The 19067-nt window shown below is 47.1% G+C and overlaps 1 protein-coding gene across 4 annotated transcripts in view; it reads left to right on the forward strand.

Annotated features, from left to right (window-relative positions):
- Positions 1–19067, forward strand: part of TDRD12 (tudor domain containing 12) — a 3388409-nt gene that overhangs the window by 1200844 nt on the left and 2168498 nt on the right. For all 4 annotated transcript variants that reach the window (XM_078668261.1, XM_078668260.1, XM_078668262.1 and 1 more), the window contains one exon: positions 8400–8507. In XM_078668261.1, the coding sequence (XP_078524387.1) occupies positions 8400–8507 (108 nt within the window). The remainder of the gene's footprint in view (positions 1–8399; positions 8508–19067) is intronic.

Here is a 19067-nt window from a genome sequence, read left to right on the forward strand (position 1 = left end):
TCCGATCGCCCAATTGCCCCCAGTCTTGGTCAACACAAGGCAAATAGTAACTGTGTATTCCCAAGGCTGGCACATCCACTTGCCACTAGAACCACCCCATTACCCCTGACGCATCGCTCTCCACAAAATCTAAATGTATGACTGCCTGCCCAGAATAATCCTATTCTGCAGCATAAAGTCTACATGGTTAACTTACCCATGTATGACTTAAGTAAGGGCCCCGAAAATGCTGATTCTTTAACCAATAAGTTCATACATTGGATACGCTTTGTTAGGGGCTGCCGGTCTGTATTTCAGGAAGATATTTCAAGGGCCTACAGACTCACCTCTCGAGCTCAACCACTAGATTGTATCGAGATTACATGTAATGGGGGTGATATGGCTGAACAGTTTCTTGCCCTGGAATATAGTACCTGTCCCCCAGAGGGTTCCTCTGTTCAATTTAGGCATTATATACCAAACAGCACGTGCCATCGAACATCAGAATAAACATTGCCTCAGCTAAGGGGCTCTTCTTCCCTTGAGGCTAAAGATTGACTGTATATTAATGCCCGAAACCAATTAGATGGTCTTTCTGTTTTCCCTTTGGATAGGGAAACCCTTCCTTTATTCTCTTCTGGGACACAACCCTCTTGTTTTTATCTCGGGTGGCAGGTCAGTAACTTTCTGGTAGCATCCCCCTTACCAGTAGGATCGCCGGGTCTTAATGGTGAATCCACTAACAGCCCAAATGGCCAAAGGCTAGATCCTCCGACTACCCATGAAACATCCATGATTGAAGACGGTCACCTCCCCCAATTTTCACTTTTATTGAACATTTTCATGTCTGTCTTTTTCAGGAAACGTGGCTAACCGACCCTCTCTATTGTTCAGGTTATTTAAACCATTAGATTCCTGCAATTTGTGTGGGTAAGGGTCGACCTTCAGGGGTTTGGTAATCTGGGTGCGCCAAGCTATTCGAGGTCCTCGAAACACAGAGCAGTGATATCCGCACGGTCAGGTTGAAGTGGGGCCAGCAAGGTGTTGTGGATGTCTGTCTACGCCAGGGGCTCAAAGGGTAAGAAGTCAGACGTTATAGTGGCTCTCGACAACTTATTAGACCTTCATTTCCATGGCTCAAATATCCTGATTGCAGGAGATTTTATTGTGACTTTCGAGCCCCTGACCTCCGGGCATTGTGACTTTACTGCAGATGAAGATGAGCATTGGGGGAATCCCAAAGTTAGATTTGCAGTCTAATGTGGCCATCGAAATCAGTGCCACATACCCCCTGTGTGCGACCTTTGATTAGTTACCGAAACGGAAACATATGCAACCAGGGAGTAATTTGCTTACTCGTGATGTGGTCCCAACAAACAATATGAGATGCTAAAATGGGTTAATATACTTGAGCATCCCGAAGCTCTAGCTTCGATATACTTGAATGTTGAAGGGGTGATCACTGAGTTGGAAGTATGCGTGGCAAATTCAGCGGCCCTAGAGTCGGTGATTGCATATTTTTGGCCAAGCTACGTACCCATTTCATCAGACACCATAAGGCCAAGGGTGCTCATTCTAAGAAAGGCCTGCAGTGGTTTAATACGGAATGTAAAGAGGTGCGTAGGCAACTGGGAGCCACGATGAAAGAGGGGAATCCCGGCAATGTACGGCTACTAAGGCAGAATTATCGAAGAGCACAAGCGAAGGCCTAACAAATCCTGGGACGAGACTAGGTGGCAGGACGACCTTAAACTAGCATGTGTTGATAAAAACCCTAAACAGTTCTGTAACGTAGTTAAGTGGTATAGGGGTGGCCAGCCGACCCAGCTGCAAAACCATGTATCACAGGACCAATGAGTCACCCACTTCAAGCCTCAATATGCATGTAGTGCAGACGAGGGGAAGATAGCGAAGCCTCTGTGCCGGTATTACTTGGGTACAGTTTTTGATGAGGCTGATGTTAGTATGGCCCTGGGGGAAGTTATGGGGGCTAAAGCACCGGGCCCAGACGGTATCCCGGCTGATATATTTCTGCCTGAAAAATCTAAATCACACCAATACATTTTGATGTTGGCTAATGCAATCACTCAGGGTGCTCCAGCTCCTGATTCTTGGAAAGGGGCTGAGATCATCCCTGTTTTTAAATGTGGGATAAATCCTAGCCTGGTAATTATAGGCCCATTAGTCTAATAGATGCATTCCAAAAGATAATGGGGCTTTTAGTTTTATATAAAGTGCAGGATTGGTTGGTAGAGACCGATATTTTATCCCCACTACAGGCAGGCTTCAGGGCATGTACCAGTACCATCGACCAGGTATTTCGATTGATCATACTTTACTGGAAGACGGTGGTCTTGAACAAGGGCAGCCTTTAAGCTGCCTTTGTGGATCTTAAATCAGCTTGCGACCTAGTCTCCTGTAGTAAACTTTGGTTGGTACTTCAAGAGATGGGGATGTCTCTGGAGTTGTTAACTCTTATTGCCAGATTTCATGAGGATAACTTTGCCCAAATTCGGTGGGGAGCTACCACCCAGCCAGATCATCAAACAGAAAGGGTCTATAATTACCCGTCCATCATAGTCTATAATGCTTGAGGGGACGAGCTAATAGTTAACTTTATATGTTCCAAAAACAGTAGTATAAGAATCAAGCCCGCCTCCGCAGAGGCTATGGAGCACCTGCCCCGCACTAGGCTGCTTTGCACTGGGCTAGCCATAAATATAACCCTCGGCGACCACATTAGGGCAGAAGTAGCAACACCACCAGCCCAAGCAAGCACAAATAACCACAAGTCCACTAACAGGCCCCAATTAGATAACCAAGTGAAGGACATTAACAAGAAGAGGAAAATACTGGAGTTTATACCAGTATATAGATCAAGAGAGGCCCACAACATATTAAACCGAGGGAACATTCTTCGTTTATTGTCACATATACCCTCGTTATCGGAGGGAACCTCAACAGATTTGGACTCAGCAGAGTTTGTCAGTCAAGGCAACCCTCAGGGCGGTGAGGTCATACGGACAACATGGATACAAAAAATATTACTGTAAAGATCGATATTTGAAAACTGGGGCATAAGGATAAAATGTTATCAACACACCCGGCTATCCCACACCGCTAACACAGCGGCACGCAGATAGACGGATAACAGAACGGACCAACATCTCTGTACTGAGAGGGGCAAGGGGGCCGGTCACCTTGAGGCAGTCACCGGATATAGGGACATACCGCCCAAATTATTCACATCAAGATTTCTACCCTGAGTGCCCAAGATGGCCCACGAAAACAGTCACCAATCAAGTGAGAAACAATTGACATAACAGCAGGTACAATTCGCCAGGAGGTGAAGTAAATTTGTTTCGGGTATACTCATGGAATATCAACAGGCTAAATAGTAAACTGACAGACCGTGTCTTCTTGAACTATAAAAAGTCATTTCACATCATTGCTTTTCAGGAGACATGGATGACAGATCCACCACATCTACAAGGATATTTATGTTTCTTTGCACCGGCACTCAAAAGGGCAAGATTAGGACACCTGCAGGTGATCTATGTAAACACCTGCACAACTTCAGTTCATATAGGTTTGACAACATCAGAATCCATCGCCATAAAAATCTCCACCTGTAATGGGCCACCAGGGAATGGGCACAAGGATATAGTAATAATAAATACGTATATACATCCTAATAGGAAATCCAACGATGCAATAACTGGTCAACTTTGTAGCGTTATGTATGAGTGAGGTCAATACACCAGATATGATACTTACAGGGGTCTTTAATTTACATCTACTTGGCTAATCATCAGTGGAGGAAGTATCAATACATAACCAGCTATGGAATATCCTGCCACAAGACAACAGTTCATCAGCAGAATCCTAAAAAATGTGCCAACGCGTTATAGAGGATCTTGAACACCTCAACCTCAGAGCAGCGAATGACAGAAGTATAGGTGACATGCGCATTCACTTATCGCTGATCAATCAAAAACTCTACGCTTTGTGTCTCTAACCCTTTTCAATGAAATCTTCTCATTCAGTATGAGTGACAAAGTTGATCACCAGCCCCAGGAGCTTATACTTCGCAAAAATATGCCAAGATTCATGAAATGGAAGGGCCAACCAGGCATAACTGCCACAATTAATTATAGGAAAATAAAAGTTATGCATGCGACGCAAGATAATTTCCGGCAAGCCGCAAAACCTTTATTTGAATCCAGTAAAGGGGACAATGAAATAGAGAAATGGATAAATTATACAAATGCCCAGGCAACATCTTAATCCGCCCCAATTAATTGCAGCAGGGCTATAGAGACCACTCTAACCTCACCATACCACAAAAGAGTAAGATAAAATCCATCAAAAATAGTATTAATTCTTCGCGACAGGTGCGCCGGTCTCCAACTAGCATCTTAAAACTAGCTGTATTGCGAAGGCAGAAAGCACAGCTGAAGCAAGCAATTTGGGAGGCCAAGAGAGATAATGAGGATACCCTATGGGCAAAACTAAACGCGGACTCCAAGAGGAAGGACAGTGCAAGTTTCTGGGAGACAATAAAAAGATTCACCCATCCAACGCATGAGGGTCGGTCTTCTAATATATCCGAGGAAGACTGAGCGACCTACTTTGGAAATCATTTTCATCAATGAAAAATCTTATCACACACAAACTAGCATGGACACAACACAGTGGTCTCCTACTTTGAAGCACCAACCCAATGAGGGAAATGAAATACCACAGGAATGGTATGAAGGAGAATTACCGGGAGTCATACCCTCAAATGGTTACATTAAAACAATCAAAAGCTACATCAAGTAGGGCAGGCAAGAAGGGGCACCGGGACCCAATGGAATTCCACCTGTGCTTAAACAAGATGCAGTATATTGGGCAAAAGCACTCAGCCCTCTGTTTATTGAAATAAGACTGACCGGCCTACTCCCTCCATCCTGGCAGACTTCAATAATTTCGCCAAACTTTAAATCAGGTGACAAGACTCAATCTAGGAACTATCATTTAGTCATCTTTTGGAGAATGAGGCAAACATTTTTGCGGGCACTTTGTTGAATGAACTGCAACTTTGGGTGGAAGGCAACTCAATCATCCCCCTAAATCAAACTGGCTTCTCCAAAATATTTTGGGACTGTAACAAACATAACCGCTATGGCTCTGTTAATTGATAAGGCCGAGATCACATAAATGCAGTTATTCTTATGCTTTATCGATTACCGGGCGGCTTTTGATCCTGTAAATCGTAACAGACTCTGGTCAAACTGGCCGCTGGGGGATACCCCAGGCTTTGCTAAATCTGTTAATTAAGTTGCACACATGGACCTGAGTTCAAGTAAAGCTGGGGGACGGGCCAACTCTATCAAGGAAGATCCCAACAACAAAAGGCCTCAAGCAAGGCTGTGTACTGGCCCGACATTATTTAACCTGTTTCTTGCCGATATGATCCCACTACTAAATGCCAGTAATTCACATTCCCCAAAGATCGGAAACCTAGCACTACCATGCTTACTTTACGCTGACGACCTCGTTTTGATCGGCCAAACGAAGGTGGGTCTACAGCATCTTCTTGATATTACTTTTGAGTACTCGGAGTCAAACAATTTGAACATTAACTTGGAGAAAACCAAAACCATGACAATTAAAAAGAACTTTAAGAAAACACCTGTCTGCTTTTGGGGCAAGACGCGCATAGACTCAGCTAGAGTGTATAAATATCTTGGGGTGATTATCGACAAAGGTGGGCACTTTGTACCCCAAAGGGACACAATCAAAAGGAAGAGAATAGCCCTAGCTGCCTCAATGAGAAACCTCAACTCAACGGCCTCTCACTTGCCCCAATGGTTGAAGTTATACGGGCACAACTCCTACCTACAATAACTTAAGGGAGCAAGGCACAGAGGGGAAGGGACTCGAAGCTCCTGGATGTTGTGGTCACAAACGTGTATAGAATAAGTTTTGGTTTACCAACACAAGTCTCTCCAGCACAGATCAGGCTCGAGTTTGGCGTACAAAAACAGACCCTTGCAAGAAAAGTTGCGATAGTCCTCTCTGGCATAAAGTAAGGAAATCTAAACCAGGCACCCTGAATTGGCATTTGTGGTCAGAATTACAACAGAAAGAATCATCATCAGCGGCAAAATACTTAGCAACTAGTCTGTGCACTTGAAGTCTCACCGAACTTTGAGTAACTTCTACAAGTCATTGCCTTCTCAAAAAAGCAACAAACACAATAGTAAAGAATCAATCCTGGATTTAAGACAAGGCAGCACTATCGAGAAGGGCGCACAGCTGGATGATCTTGAGCTCCTATTCCTCCTTTGCTGCACAAAATTATCTAGCTTTGGGGTTTGCCAAATTTACAAAAATAAAAATGTTAAAATACTGATTAGGCCTGCTGCCATGCACAAAGCACTTTCCGCATTGGCTGAAAAACCAATCTGATTCCATCTGCTGCCTGTGTAGTATAGCGCAAGAAGATGTGCTGCACCTTCTCTGCATGTGCAAAGAACTAACAGGAGAGGAAACAGCTTTTAAAACCACTTTTTAACCAGAGAGGTATTCGCACACAGAGGCAGGCTGTGCTGGCATGCTTTGCACCGGAGAACACGCAGCTAAACTGCTGCTTTCTAAATTTTTGAAACAAGTGGAGAAAAAAATACCTACACAGAACATCACTACAGCTGAAAAGCAAAAATTGGACGCTGCTAAATAACTGCTTATTTTACCAATGTATTGCAACGATCAATTAGTTTACATTGTTTTTTAACTGATTTTAGCAAACTGGTTTTATTATTTTAAAAACTGATAGTATGTAATGTTATTTTGTAGCAATGGTTTTAAGTAACTGTGCTAAATAAAATAAACTTTAAACTATAATGCACTTACTATGTTCGATACTGGACTTAGACGCTGTAGGGGCATATTGCTCAAGCAGCTATGTCCTCACGTGGTATAGTGCACCCTACCTTAGGGCTGTAATGCCTGCTAGAGGATGACTTGCCTATCCCACAAGCAATGTTTTGTAAGCATGGCACACAGGAATGTGAGCCATGTTGACTCATCAGTTTTAGCTGCACAAAAACAGTCTGCAATGGCAGTGGGTATGTATTTGGTGAGGGTTCTCTGACGTGGCACAATACATGATGTAGCCCTTGGATACCCTCTCTTGTCACAAGACCCTTGGTACCACTGGTATCTTTTAGCAGGGGCTTACATGTGTGCCATAGGTGTGCCAATTGTGGAAACAAAGGTTCAGTTTTGGGAAAGAACACAGGCACTGGGAACCTGATTAGCAGGGACCTAGTCCAATCTCAAAGTGCATCGGGATCAGGCAAAAGTGTGTGTGTGGGGGGGAAGGGTCTATGAAAAAAGGGGCCTTTCCTAATTGCCCTATCAGGCCCCTTAACATAAAAACTGCAATCTTACTGTGGATAACATCTATCTGGAGGGTCAGTGAGCTACAGGCTCAGACATCTCAACTACCGTACCTTACCATCTACCCAGACAAACTGGTCCTTAGCATTAGGGCATCTTTCCTACTGAAGTTGGTAACTCCCTTTTTATGTAGGCCAGCCCATCACCCTGCCTACCTTTTACACTCCTCTTCATCCCTCTAAAGAAGAGGAGAGACTCCATCACTAGACCCAAAAAGAGCTGGATAGTGCTCTGCATCAAAATCTGCTACGCATTGCCCAAAAAGCAACCTCCTTAAGGAGTGTGTGCTCAGTCCATCAGATCCGAGGCTGCGTTGGCTCGTGGAGCACCTGTTCTGGATAGCAGTCAGGCAGCAACATGGGCTTCCCTGCACACGTTTGCGAAGCACTTCTGCCTGGACAGTCTGGTGAGATGAGCACTTTTCCCGTTTCAGTCCTAAAGGATTTTCTAGTTTAAATCTGTGGCTGTCCCACCTCCGGGGAGGTATTTCTTCAGAATCTATTCTAAAGTAAGGAATCTGTGGCTTTAAGTCTCTATCAGAGGAAAAAGTTACTTAGTTTTGGTAAAGCCTTATCTGGCAGAGACTCTGCCTAGACTCAGATTCCTTACGGAGCCGACCATCCTCCCCACGAGACAAACACATTTCAGAGTAAAGGGCTGTTTGCTTTTTCAAATTCTTGTCCTCCAAAAGCAGCTGACCCTGCTTCCTTAAAGTTATATTGCGAACTTGTTCTGCAAAGAGTACATTGATAAGGCTTTCAGAATTAGTAACTTCATTCAAAATATATTTCGAATCCTCTGTGTTACAAGGCAGTTTTTTACATACATTAATCTTTGGAATATCACTGCTGAATAGGAAGTGTTCAAGGGAAGTAACATTTTGTTACAATCCAATGAAATGTGTTTTCATTTGTTTATTACCACTTTTGTATTAATCAGTCACGCATAAAATATCATTGTTATTCTTACAGAGTGTTTTCCGCAAATGGAAGGTTGACCCGTAACTCTGAATCAAAAGATTGGCCTGCAGATAAAATGCCTCCCAGGAAAAACGAAGATATAAAACATGGCTGTGCTAAGTATGAATCGATCAGTTTGTACATATGTATGCATTTATGTCCCTTCTCACACAGGCCACACTTCATATATGTGCACTTTTTAACCCTTTGGAAGTCGCAATCACTATCAGATTGGCATTTTAATTTGCAATTAGTTTTAAAGGTATTTACATCCTAGAGATTACATTAACCATGAAAATAAATGTTACCTCTAATATTGAGGAGAGAAAGCTATTTTGATTGTAAATTGTTTGCAATAGTCTATATTGCGCACATCTGACAAGTGCAGACCTGACAAGTGCAGTGTTTGGCCTTGCTCAAGAAATCTCCTGAAATCTGTCTTAATGATTAATGCATTATTCCGTTCAACCCAAGCAGAAAGTAATACTTCATTTCCAGGTTCTCTAACTCACTTTGTCAGGATGTTCGGTAGGTTGTAGGAATTCCATATCAAATGTATGTGTGGTACTTTTATAGTTGTTGTGAAGTGCTTTAACAAGGACAAAGGCATTGATGGGCAGTCAACACATTATTTTAAGTTTTAGCTGGGTTTTGGTAACCAAAGTGACCTTTTGCTGCATCATAATGTAGTGTTCTTTAAAGAGTGCATCTTCAGCTCTTTCCTAAATCGAACGAAGGTTGGGGCAGTCCTAATGGCTTTATAGGTATGTTCTAGATCAGGGGTCTCCAATCTTTTCTTTAATGAGAGCTACTTCAGTGAAAATTGGTGTGAGCTACTAAAGGTAAAAAATCTTGAGCATTGTTACCAGACCCCCTCTCCCAGCTTCATTGATTTAAACCTAATGTCCATGGAGCCCGCTACTATGGTTTGAACAAAATACTGTGACTAGGGATTCTATGATAGGGCGGCCATGTGAGTCATTAAGTGCATGATCTGAAGGGATGTATGCACGTGTGTGAATCAATGAGATGTATGGGTGACTGGAAGCCTGTCATATGTAATTGTGGCACAGGGCATACCTTTTGCCACATTTGGCACCGTTAAATGTACAACACATAGAAACAACCATTATTTTTTAGGCTCAACTCTGTTTATTAGCACAGTCCAAACACACAGCTTGCCGCCAATAACTCTTCAGGGCAGCCACGTTCATATGGTAATATATTTCACTGCCTTTGGCCTAGAGTCGGCAGACTAAAGGACTGAGAATTTCATACAGTAAAAGAAACAAGACAAATAGGGAAAAAAACAACTTAACTCGCCCCCCCCCCCCCATTCCTTCCTCATTACAAAAAAAGAAACAATCAGCGATCAAATAGAACGAGGCACCCTATCCGGCCAGTATCATAAAGACCTCTTCAATTCTCAGGGGGAAAATACTCTGGGATAAAGCAAAGAATTCAGAGATATTTCGAGCCTGTCAATTCCTTAAACTCCAGGGAAAGGATGCGAATAAAGGGGGCCCACAGTTTCAAATTGGAAGAACCTCCCAGGACTAACCTCCACAAGAGCACCTCCATTCCCAAGAGAGACCATAGTTTGCACAGCCAGGAAGTGAGGTCCAATGTTTTACCAGTGCCCTAGAGTGAAAGTATTACTTGCCGGGCTGCGTTCAATGCAAGGGCCATCTTCCTCCTTTTAACGGAACGTCAACACATTCGGTACCCCCAAGAGAATGTATGAAGGAAATCTTGGAATTCTAGTTTCAAAGGCCAGGTAAATATCTAACAGCTGTCCAGTATCGTTTAGGGCAGTGCCACAGCAGATAAAGTAGGGTCCCAGCATTACCCCAACCTCTCCAGCAATCCCCCGAACAGCCCACACTCAGCTGAATCCGCATCGGGGTGTAGTACCAATACGAAGCTATTTTGTAGCCCGTTTCAGTGCCTGCCATCGCATGTACTTTGTGGTGAACCCTGTAGTGTATATTCTCCCATTCCTTATCAGAAAGAGGTATGCAGATCTCAGCCTCCCATCTCCTCTGACCCGGGGATCAAAGCTGTGGCCCACTCCTTCCCAAATGGCCATGGAGCTCAGAGACTAATCGCTTATCTGTTTTGAGAAGCAACCACTTTTCAAACCTGGTAATCAAAGGACCCGCCCTCCCATCTAGTGTCAGCGCCCAGGTGTGAAGTTTTAGAAATGAGGCAGTCTGCCTCCGTAAAAGAAAAGTGGAGTTGAGTTGATCAAAGGGAAGAAGACCATTTAGATTAAATAAGCAGCCCAGTTGCTTGCAGCCCCCTTCTATCCATCTTTGAATTCCACCCTGGTCCATCCCTGGGGAAAATCTGGGTTGGCAAAAAGAGGTGTCATAGACAAAGGGAAAGTGGTCAGGCCAGCTTTAACTGCAACCATATCCCACACCTTCAGGGCCGTGCTTGTCACAGCCGAGGAATATAATCCCCAAATTCTATGCTGGCGGGGAATCCACATCTACTTACATATTTGAGTGCCAGCCACAGCCTGGTCAATGAAGGCCCAGAGTTTTTCAGAAAGGGATATGTTGCACTCAACTAGGTACTGAAGTTGGGTAGCTTGATAATATCAAGACCACAAAGGTACCGCCATCCCACCCTCTGATTTCTGTCGATTCACCAGATATTTATGCAACCGTGGCTTCTTGCCACCCCATATGAAGTTATTAATGTCCAGCTGGAGAGAATGTTTCACACCGGGTGGAGGAGCCAGTGGTAACGTTTGAAAAATATAAAGGATGCAGGGAAGGATGGACATCTTGACTGCAACAACCGTCCTATCCAAGTCAGGAATAAACTGTTTCATGTTGCTAAGTCTTTGAAAATCTGAGTAGCCAGGGATGCGTAATTCATCGCTACAGTCTTGGGTAATGTTTGTGCCAAGGAGAGGCCCAAGTATGGAAGGCCCTCAGTCACTCACTCAAAACTGAATTGCGATCTCAAGGCCTGTTTAGTCGCTGGGGCAACCATGAGATTCAAAATCTGTGATTTCTGCATATTAACCCTGAATCCTGAGACCGAACCGAATGCTCGGGGTTCTGCAACGATAGCCAGAAGGTAAGTCCGGGGCTCTGTGATCAAGAAGATGACATTGTCAGCATATAGGTTGATCAAGTGGTGCCCGGCACTGATTGGAGTGGAGTGGAGTGGTGTGGCTCACTGGTTAGAGGCGGCAGACCCGTAAGCAGAGGACGGCCCGGGACCAGGGTTCGATTCCCGACGCGGCAGGGTCGTGGACCAGGGTCAGCGGGCTCGATAATTCTCGCCTCGGTGCCTACTCTAGTCAGGGACCACACTCGGCAACTCTGGGCATTAGCTTGCCTCATCTTTACAACGGCCCCCCAGACCGCCGGGGATGCTTGGTCGCACCTTAGAGATACCCATTAGGGACCATCTCTCAGGGTGAGCCAGGACGGGTTCCCCAGCGGTCGAAGCGCGGAGATACTCCTCCGGGAGTTGATTCTAGCGCTATATAAACCCACAATTAAATTAAATGAAATTAAATTGGAATAAGTGATCACAAGGCTTTCCTAAAGCTTCTACGCCGGTGGCTCCATTTATAGTGCAAAGAGGAGTGATAACAGACAACAATGTTGAGTTCCCCAGCAGGTGGGATAGTATCTGGACCAGACCCCATTAATCCTCATTGCCGCTCAGGGAGCGCTATATATATACCGAATCCCCTTCCCAAATATCTCACAAATGCCAAACCTCTTCACTATTTCAAAAAGGTATGGCCAATGCTTTCTCAGCATCGATAGAGAGCATTAAAGCTACTTTATGCGGCCGGTGTACTTTATCTATAAGATGACATATGCGTTTAGTGTTATCCCTGCATTGGTGAGAGGGGATAAAACCCGACTGGTCCGGGTCAATAAGACTTGGCATAAGAGGATTGAGACAGTGTGCCAAATCATTTGCAAAGAGTATCTGAAAGAGATTATTAGTTATAGATTCTTTACCTTAGAATTACCCCCATGCGTCAGACTGGATGCAGAGAATGTTTCCTTGGCAGTACCCCTGTACGTCGGTAGGTGGTGTCGGGCGACACCGTGTTTGTCATTGTGGTCGCCGGGATGACGTTGCGGTATCTACTTAGACACCGCCGCTGCGCGCTCCGTCAGTTCTCTTTTTCCGAGCCAGCCAGCGCACAGCAGGAGAGAGCGGTATCACTTTGTCACTTTTTGACTAACGTCGGTCACAGATCCGCACCTCATGTGCCTCTGGTGCCTGGAGCACGACCATGACCCAAAGTCGTGCTCCGACTGTCGAGCCATTAAACCTGAAGTCTTTGCTGGAGCGGTCCGGTAAACTACTGGAGGCGCAGCAGTCAGCTCTTTGCTGCTCGAGGTCCCGGTTGAGAGGGAGGTCATGAACCGATTGTAGTGTCACCACTATCAATCCTCTTGGAAGTCTTAGTCATCGGGTAAGTTGAAGCACAAGAATAAGGTGAAGAAGCACTGTCGCACTCAGCTTTCTGCCCGTCCGTCGGTTGGCGTGACATGGGATGTGAAAGGTCGTCCTTCTGCTCTCTGGGTCGGCTCCGAGCTTCCTGAGCTTCCCGGGAACTGGAGCGTCCCCTGCCCAGCTTCGTGCTTTTTTCAAAGCCCTCCACTCCCTCTTTGGGCAGCCCGACTCTGCCGGTGCACCTTCTGGCCCGGCAGACTCGGCTGGGGTGCTAGGCCTTCAATGCTGGCTGCTCCGGCAACTCAGGGCCCCCAGGGATCCAGGCCTGGATCTGGATCGGTGCAGGTCAACCTCGCAACACCTTCCCCGGGGCCGATGCCTCCAACACCTCCGATGCCAGTTGTGTCCCCGGCCGGCGTCGACCCCAGCCTCCCCCTTGACCTGGACACGGCGCTGGATCGCATCGACCGATGCCGGTACCAGTGCCAACTGGTACTTTTGTACCACTGTTCTACCCTGGTGTTCCTTATCACCCTGAGTAGCAGCCAATTTTCCTCTCCCAACACCCTACCCCTGAGAGCTTGGTGGTCAAGCCTCAACATCCAAAGGCATGTGCCCTACGGCTCGCCCAGATAGGGAATCCAAGAAGCTGGACCATATTGGGAAGATGTTTTCTTCCGCCTGCTTAGGACTGCGGTTGGTGAACATTGCTCGTCTCTTGGGCTGTTACACCCACTCTTTGTGGGATATGGTTGCCCAAGTGCTGCCACAGTGCCCGGAGAAGGCCCGGGACTTACTCTCCTGTGCTGTTGCGGAGGGTAGAGACGCAGCAAAGTACGCCATTCGGTCTGGGCTGGATACCGCTGACTCGCTGGGTAGAACGATTTCTACGTCCGTAGCCCTGAGACGCTACGCCTGGCTGAAGTTACCTGGCTTCTCTGGTGATGTCCAGTCAACACTTTTGGACATGCCTTTGCAAGGCCGTCGCCTGTTTGGCAACAAGGCGGACAACGCACTGGAGGGTTTAAACGATTCTAGGACTATGGCCGGGTCCTTGACCCTCGCTACCACCTCTCGCCCTACGCAGTCTGCATTCCGCCCTTTTCGGGGCTTCCGAAAGGGTGCCCCACCACGTTCCACCCAGGGCCACAGGCTACCCAGCCTCTGCACAGTAGGGGACGTAGGACCCAGCGCCGCGGCTCTGGGGGGCAGCGGGCAGGCAGTCCACTAGTGCCCCCTCTGCAGCAGCCTCCAAACCTTCCTAGTCAGACCTTTCAGGACTACTAGTTGCCAGTGAGCGGCTGGTTTCACCATCACCTTCCCCACTGGCACAACATCACGCCGGATAGGTGGGTTTTGCAGATAGTCCGAAGGGGCTACTACCTCCCCTTCGAGACTACCCCTCCCTCCATGCCACCCACTTCTCCGCCAGGAAGTTATGGCTCTCTTGGCCAAGGGAGTTATTGAGCGAGTCCCTGTGCCAGAAGTAGGTCGTGATTTTTTTTATTCCCACTATGTTCTGGTGCCCAAGAAGGACAAAGCCATGCGTCCTATCTTCGATCTCCAGGACATCAACCACTTCCTCAGGAAGGAAAAGTTCAAAATGTTGACATTAGCTCATGTCCTGTCTGCCCTCACCCTGGCGCTGGGCTTACAGAACGCTTAGTTCCACATCCCCGTCCTGCCAGCCCACAGGCATTCTCTATGGTTCATGGTAGGCCACAAGCATTTTCAGTTTACTGTGCTCCTCTTTGGCCTTACCAGCGCCCCTCGGGTGTTCACTAACGAGATAACAGTGGTCGCAGCTGATCTATTCAGATCAGGGTTCCCAGTCTTCCCTATATTGACGACTGGCTGTTGAAGGCGGGCTCGCCCAGGCTGTTGTTTCCAACCTCCAGACTATCGTGGACATCCTTCACTCAGTGGGGTTCACTATCAACGTGACGAAGTCACACCTCAATTCCCTTCCCAGAAGCTTCTTTCCATCGGAGCAGTTCAGGACACAGCACAGTTTCAGGCTTATCTTCCGAGCAGCGAGTCTGAGTTTTGTGCTATGATACTGATGTTTCAGCCTCTATCCCTGGTGTCGGTGAGAAGGACCTTGAGGCAGCTGGGCCTCATGGCCTCCTGCATCCTTCTGGTGGACCTGAAGTGGGACCTGAAGTTCCAGTGGGCGCAGCATCAGGGCAATCTTTCCGATTTCATCCAGATCTCGGAGTGCACTTCACACCAGTTGCAGTGGTGAGTAACGAACCAGGATTGGGCCAACGGCAGACCCATCTCCCTTCCCCAACCAGAGTTCACAGTAGTGCAGATGCGTCACTCCTGGAATGGGGCCGCCACATGGAAGAGGCAGAGATCAGAGGCCTCTGGCTCTGGCGGAATCCAGGCTCCACATCAACCTTCTGGAGCTCCGGGCTATTTGTCTTGCACTGAAGGTATTCCTTCCTTCTGTCAAAGAAAGAGTAGTGCAGGTGTTCACGGACACCACCACCACCACCATGTGGTACTGCAACATACAGGGCGAGGGGTGGTCGTGGACCCTGTGTCAAGAGGCTGTTTGCATTTGGACTTGACTGGAACATCAGGGCATGTCCCAGGTGGTTCAACACCTGGCAGGTTCTCTGAACGCCAGAGCGGACAAACTTAGCTGATGGTGCATGATGGGTCACAAATGGGGTCTTCACTCTGAGGCGGTGCGAGGTCTCTTTCAGCAGTGTGGAGAGCCTTGATTAGATGTGTTTGCCACCGAAGAGAATGCGAATTGTCAGCAGTTCTGCATGTTGGAATTTCTAAGGCGGCAACCGCTCTGTAAGGCTTTTCGTTGCGAGTGGAGTTGTGGTCTTCTATGCACTGTTCCACCTATGCCACTTCTGCCCAGTGTACTGAAGAAGATCAAGCACGAACAGGCCCAAGTCATTCTTGTGGCTCCCTACTGGACACGAAGTCTGGTATCCTGAGCTCTTGAATATGGCCATCGATTCTCCGATCAGACTAACTCTCTGGGAGGATCTTCTATCGCAGCAGCAGGGGATGGTCCTCCACCCACACCTGTCCAGCCTCTACCTCCTTGCGTGGAGATTGAGCGGCGTCAGTTGACAGCCTTTGACCTTCCTCCCGAAGTCTCTTATCTTGGCAGCCAGGCGTCCCTCCACTAAAACGGTATACGCATGTTTGTGTCAAGGTGTGCAGCAAAGGCTGTGGAACCCTTTTCCGCCCCTCTTACAGAGGTTCTTCTCTTCATTCTATCTTTAACCCAGCAGGGATTTGCTCTGGGCACCCTTAAAGGCTATCTTTCGGCCATTTCGGCTTTTCTTTGCCTTCCTGAACTGCCTTCTCTTTTTAAGTCCTCTATTGTAAATAGGTTTCTTAACTGCAATACTCTCCTCTTTCCTCCTATTCCTTTCGTAATGCCCCAGTGAGACTTGATTCTTGTCTTAACTTACCTAATGTGTGTTCCTTTCGAGCCACTACATAACTGTCCTCTCTGACTTCTCACTTTAAAGACTGTCTTTCTAGTTGCCTTCACCTCTGCTCGCAGCGTGAGTGAGCTTCATGCTCTATCTTCTGAACCTCCTCTCTGTGATGTCCATCCGGACAAGGTTGTTCTTCAACCTAGACCTTCTTTTCTTCCCAAAGTGGTTACCTCTTTCCACATCGGACAGACTATCACTTTGCCCACCTTCTTCTAGCCCAGCATCCTTCCAAGGAGGAGGAGAGACTCCGCCTGGATCCAAAACGTGCGTTATTTTATTTGGATCTCACAAAACAGTTCCGGGTGGATGATCAACTCTTTGTTGGCTATGTGGGCGCCAAGAAAGGTCGGTCCATGCAAAAACAGACCTTCTCTAGATTGTCGTCCTTTGCATTAAGATCTGTTATTCCTTGGCAAAAAAGGAGCCTCTCGTTGGACTGCGCGCCCCTTCCACCAGGGCAATGGCAACCGCACCTGCTTTGGTACGTGGAGTCCCCCTTAGTGACAAATGCCAGGCAGCCACGTGGGCATTGCTGCACACGTTCATTATACATTATTGCCTGGATTGCCAAGTCCGGAGAGACAGCTTCTTTGGCCGTTCAATTCTCCAGGAATTTCTGGTGTGTCCTTAGTTCTCAGACCTACCTCCGGGGTTGGTATTGCTGGGGTATCTATTCTAAGGTAAGGAATCTATAACTAATAGTCTCTTTCAGATGACCAAGTAACTTACCTTTGAGAACGATCTATCTGTAAGAGATATTTTAGTTATAGATTCTTTACTCCCTCCAACTCATTCTCTCCGTTCTTTGAACTGACTTCAGAGTAAGGGACTCACTTTCAGGGCCCTAATTTTGAGTACCATTGGTCAGTGTCTTGCATGGCTCTGCGCTTCTTGCGTGGAATGTTGTGTAAAGAACTGAGTTTGACGCACAGGGGCAGTGTGTAAGTAGATACCGCAACGTCATCCCGGCGACCACGCTGCCGAACGCGGAGTCAACCGACCCCACCTACGGATGTGCAGGTGTACTGCTAAGGAAAACATTCTCCGGATCCAGTCTGACACCTGGGGGTAATTCTAAGGTAAGGAATCTATAATAATATGCCTCTTACAGATATATTGTTACCAAAGGTAAGTAACTTGTTCTTTCGGTCATGTTCAGCAGTGAAATGAGCCTATAAGACCCAAAAAGGGTTGGGTCTTTGCCTGGTTTGCGGATTACAGAGATGGAAGCTTCCAGCATGGATTCCATCAGAGTGCCTGAGTCGGAGAAAGAATTAAAGAGTTGCGTGAGCAAAGGGGCCAGGTTGGAACAGAAGTTGTTATTGAACCAAGTGCTAAAGCCTTCTGGGCCAGTAGATTTTAAAAGCTTCAGGCGGCTGATGGCTAAAATAACCTGTTTGGTGTGGGGCTCGGATGTTTGCACTTTGTTTTTGTCTTGGAAGAAGTCTTTGTAGTTACGAGGTAGGTTTCTTCTCCTTAGGACGATAGTGCCCATGGGCATCGACTCCATCTCCAGATTGTTTTTTTTGGCCATCGGGTTCTAATGTGATTTGCTGCGCTCCATATCGGTGTTGTTTTTTAACCCCCTTTGACGCGAAATCCCTCTCCACTCGACGGTATTGTCTCGATGGTGTTTCCTTTTCGACACGTATCTTTAAAATTTATAAAATCCTCGACTTCGATCTTCGATGTGGGCTGTTGGGCCTCTCCGCGCCGACCACGCCAGCAGTCAATGGAAAGGACTCCATTCAAAAAATGCCCCGGGTGTGGTGCTAAGGCCCCACACACGGACGTACACGAGGTTTGTAACCTTTGCCTCTCCCCAGAGCACGAAGACAAGAACTGCGAGGCCTGTTCATCTTTCAGGTCGAAGAAAACCATAGTGAGCGTCGAGCCTGACGTCACGAAATGTCTCACGGAAGCAGCTCGATTTTGGACTTCTTCGGAGCAGATCCCAATCTCCAGCCGAAACAACAAGCTAAGGAAAGAGAGATCTCCGTCTCCGAAGCCGACGACTCAGACGTCGAAGACCAGGCAGTCACCCTGGCTCAGCGGTCCGTGAGTACCGAAACTCCTCTCCCAAACAAAACCAAACTGTTAGATCTGGGGGTCTCTAGTTGGCAATGGTATGCAGACTACATGAGGTAACAAACAGGGAGATTCAGCAGACCCCGGGCATAGACGCACTGGCAGCCTTGCGACGACTCTGTACTATGGAGCCACGACAGGCCCTGCGACACGCTTCTCCGGGGATGCGATGGCGACTCGATGGCGTCACGCTTCTCCGGTGATGCAGGCAGCTTCTATGAACACACGCTTCCAGGGAGATGCGGCGAAGGCTCGCTTCTCCGGCGATGCGACGATCTCAGCTGCGGCGGCGACCCGCTTCTTCTTGATGCGTCGCGCTTCCAGCTCCCAGCGACACGCATTTGTCGGGAGTTGAGAATTCCCAGCAAGGAAATTCAGAGGGGAACTGGTGGTGAAGTCTTTTGTCCCTGAGACTTTAGCTGGAGGCAAGCACAGTTCAAGCCCTTGAATAATATTCTGTAAATGATGAAAGTGATTAAAAAGTTCCTTCTCCTTTCCTTGGCAATGAAGAAACCACTGCAGGCCGACCCAGCAAACAGCACACTGGCAGAGGGGCAGTAAAGCTCCTGCAGCTTCCTTGGTTCTTCTCCTTGGCAAAAGGTTTCTTGTTCCAGAAGTGATCTAATTTCTTGTGTTCAGGGTCCCAATATTTATACCCCAAAATCCTTTGTTC

Source organism: Lissotriton helveticus, chromosome 12 (genome assembly GCF_964261635.1).
Source record: "Lissotriton helveticus chromosome 12, aLisHel1.1, whole genome shotgun sequence".
NCBI lineage: Eukaryota > Metazoa > Chordata > Amphibia > Caudata > Salamandridae > Lissotriton > Lissotriton helveticus.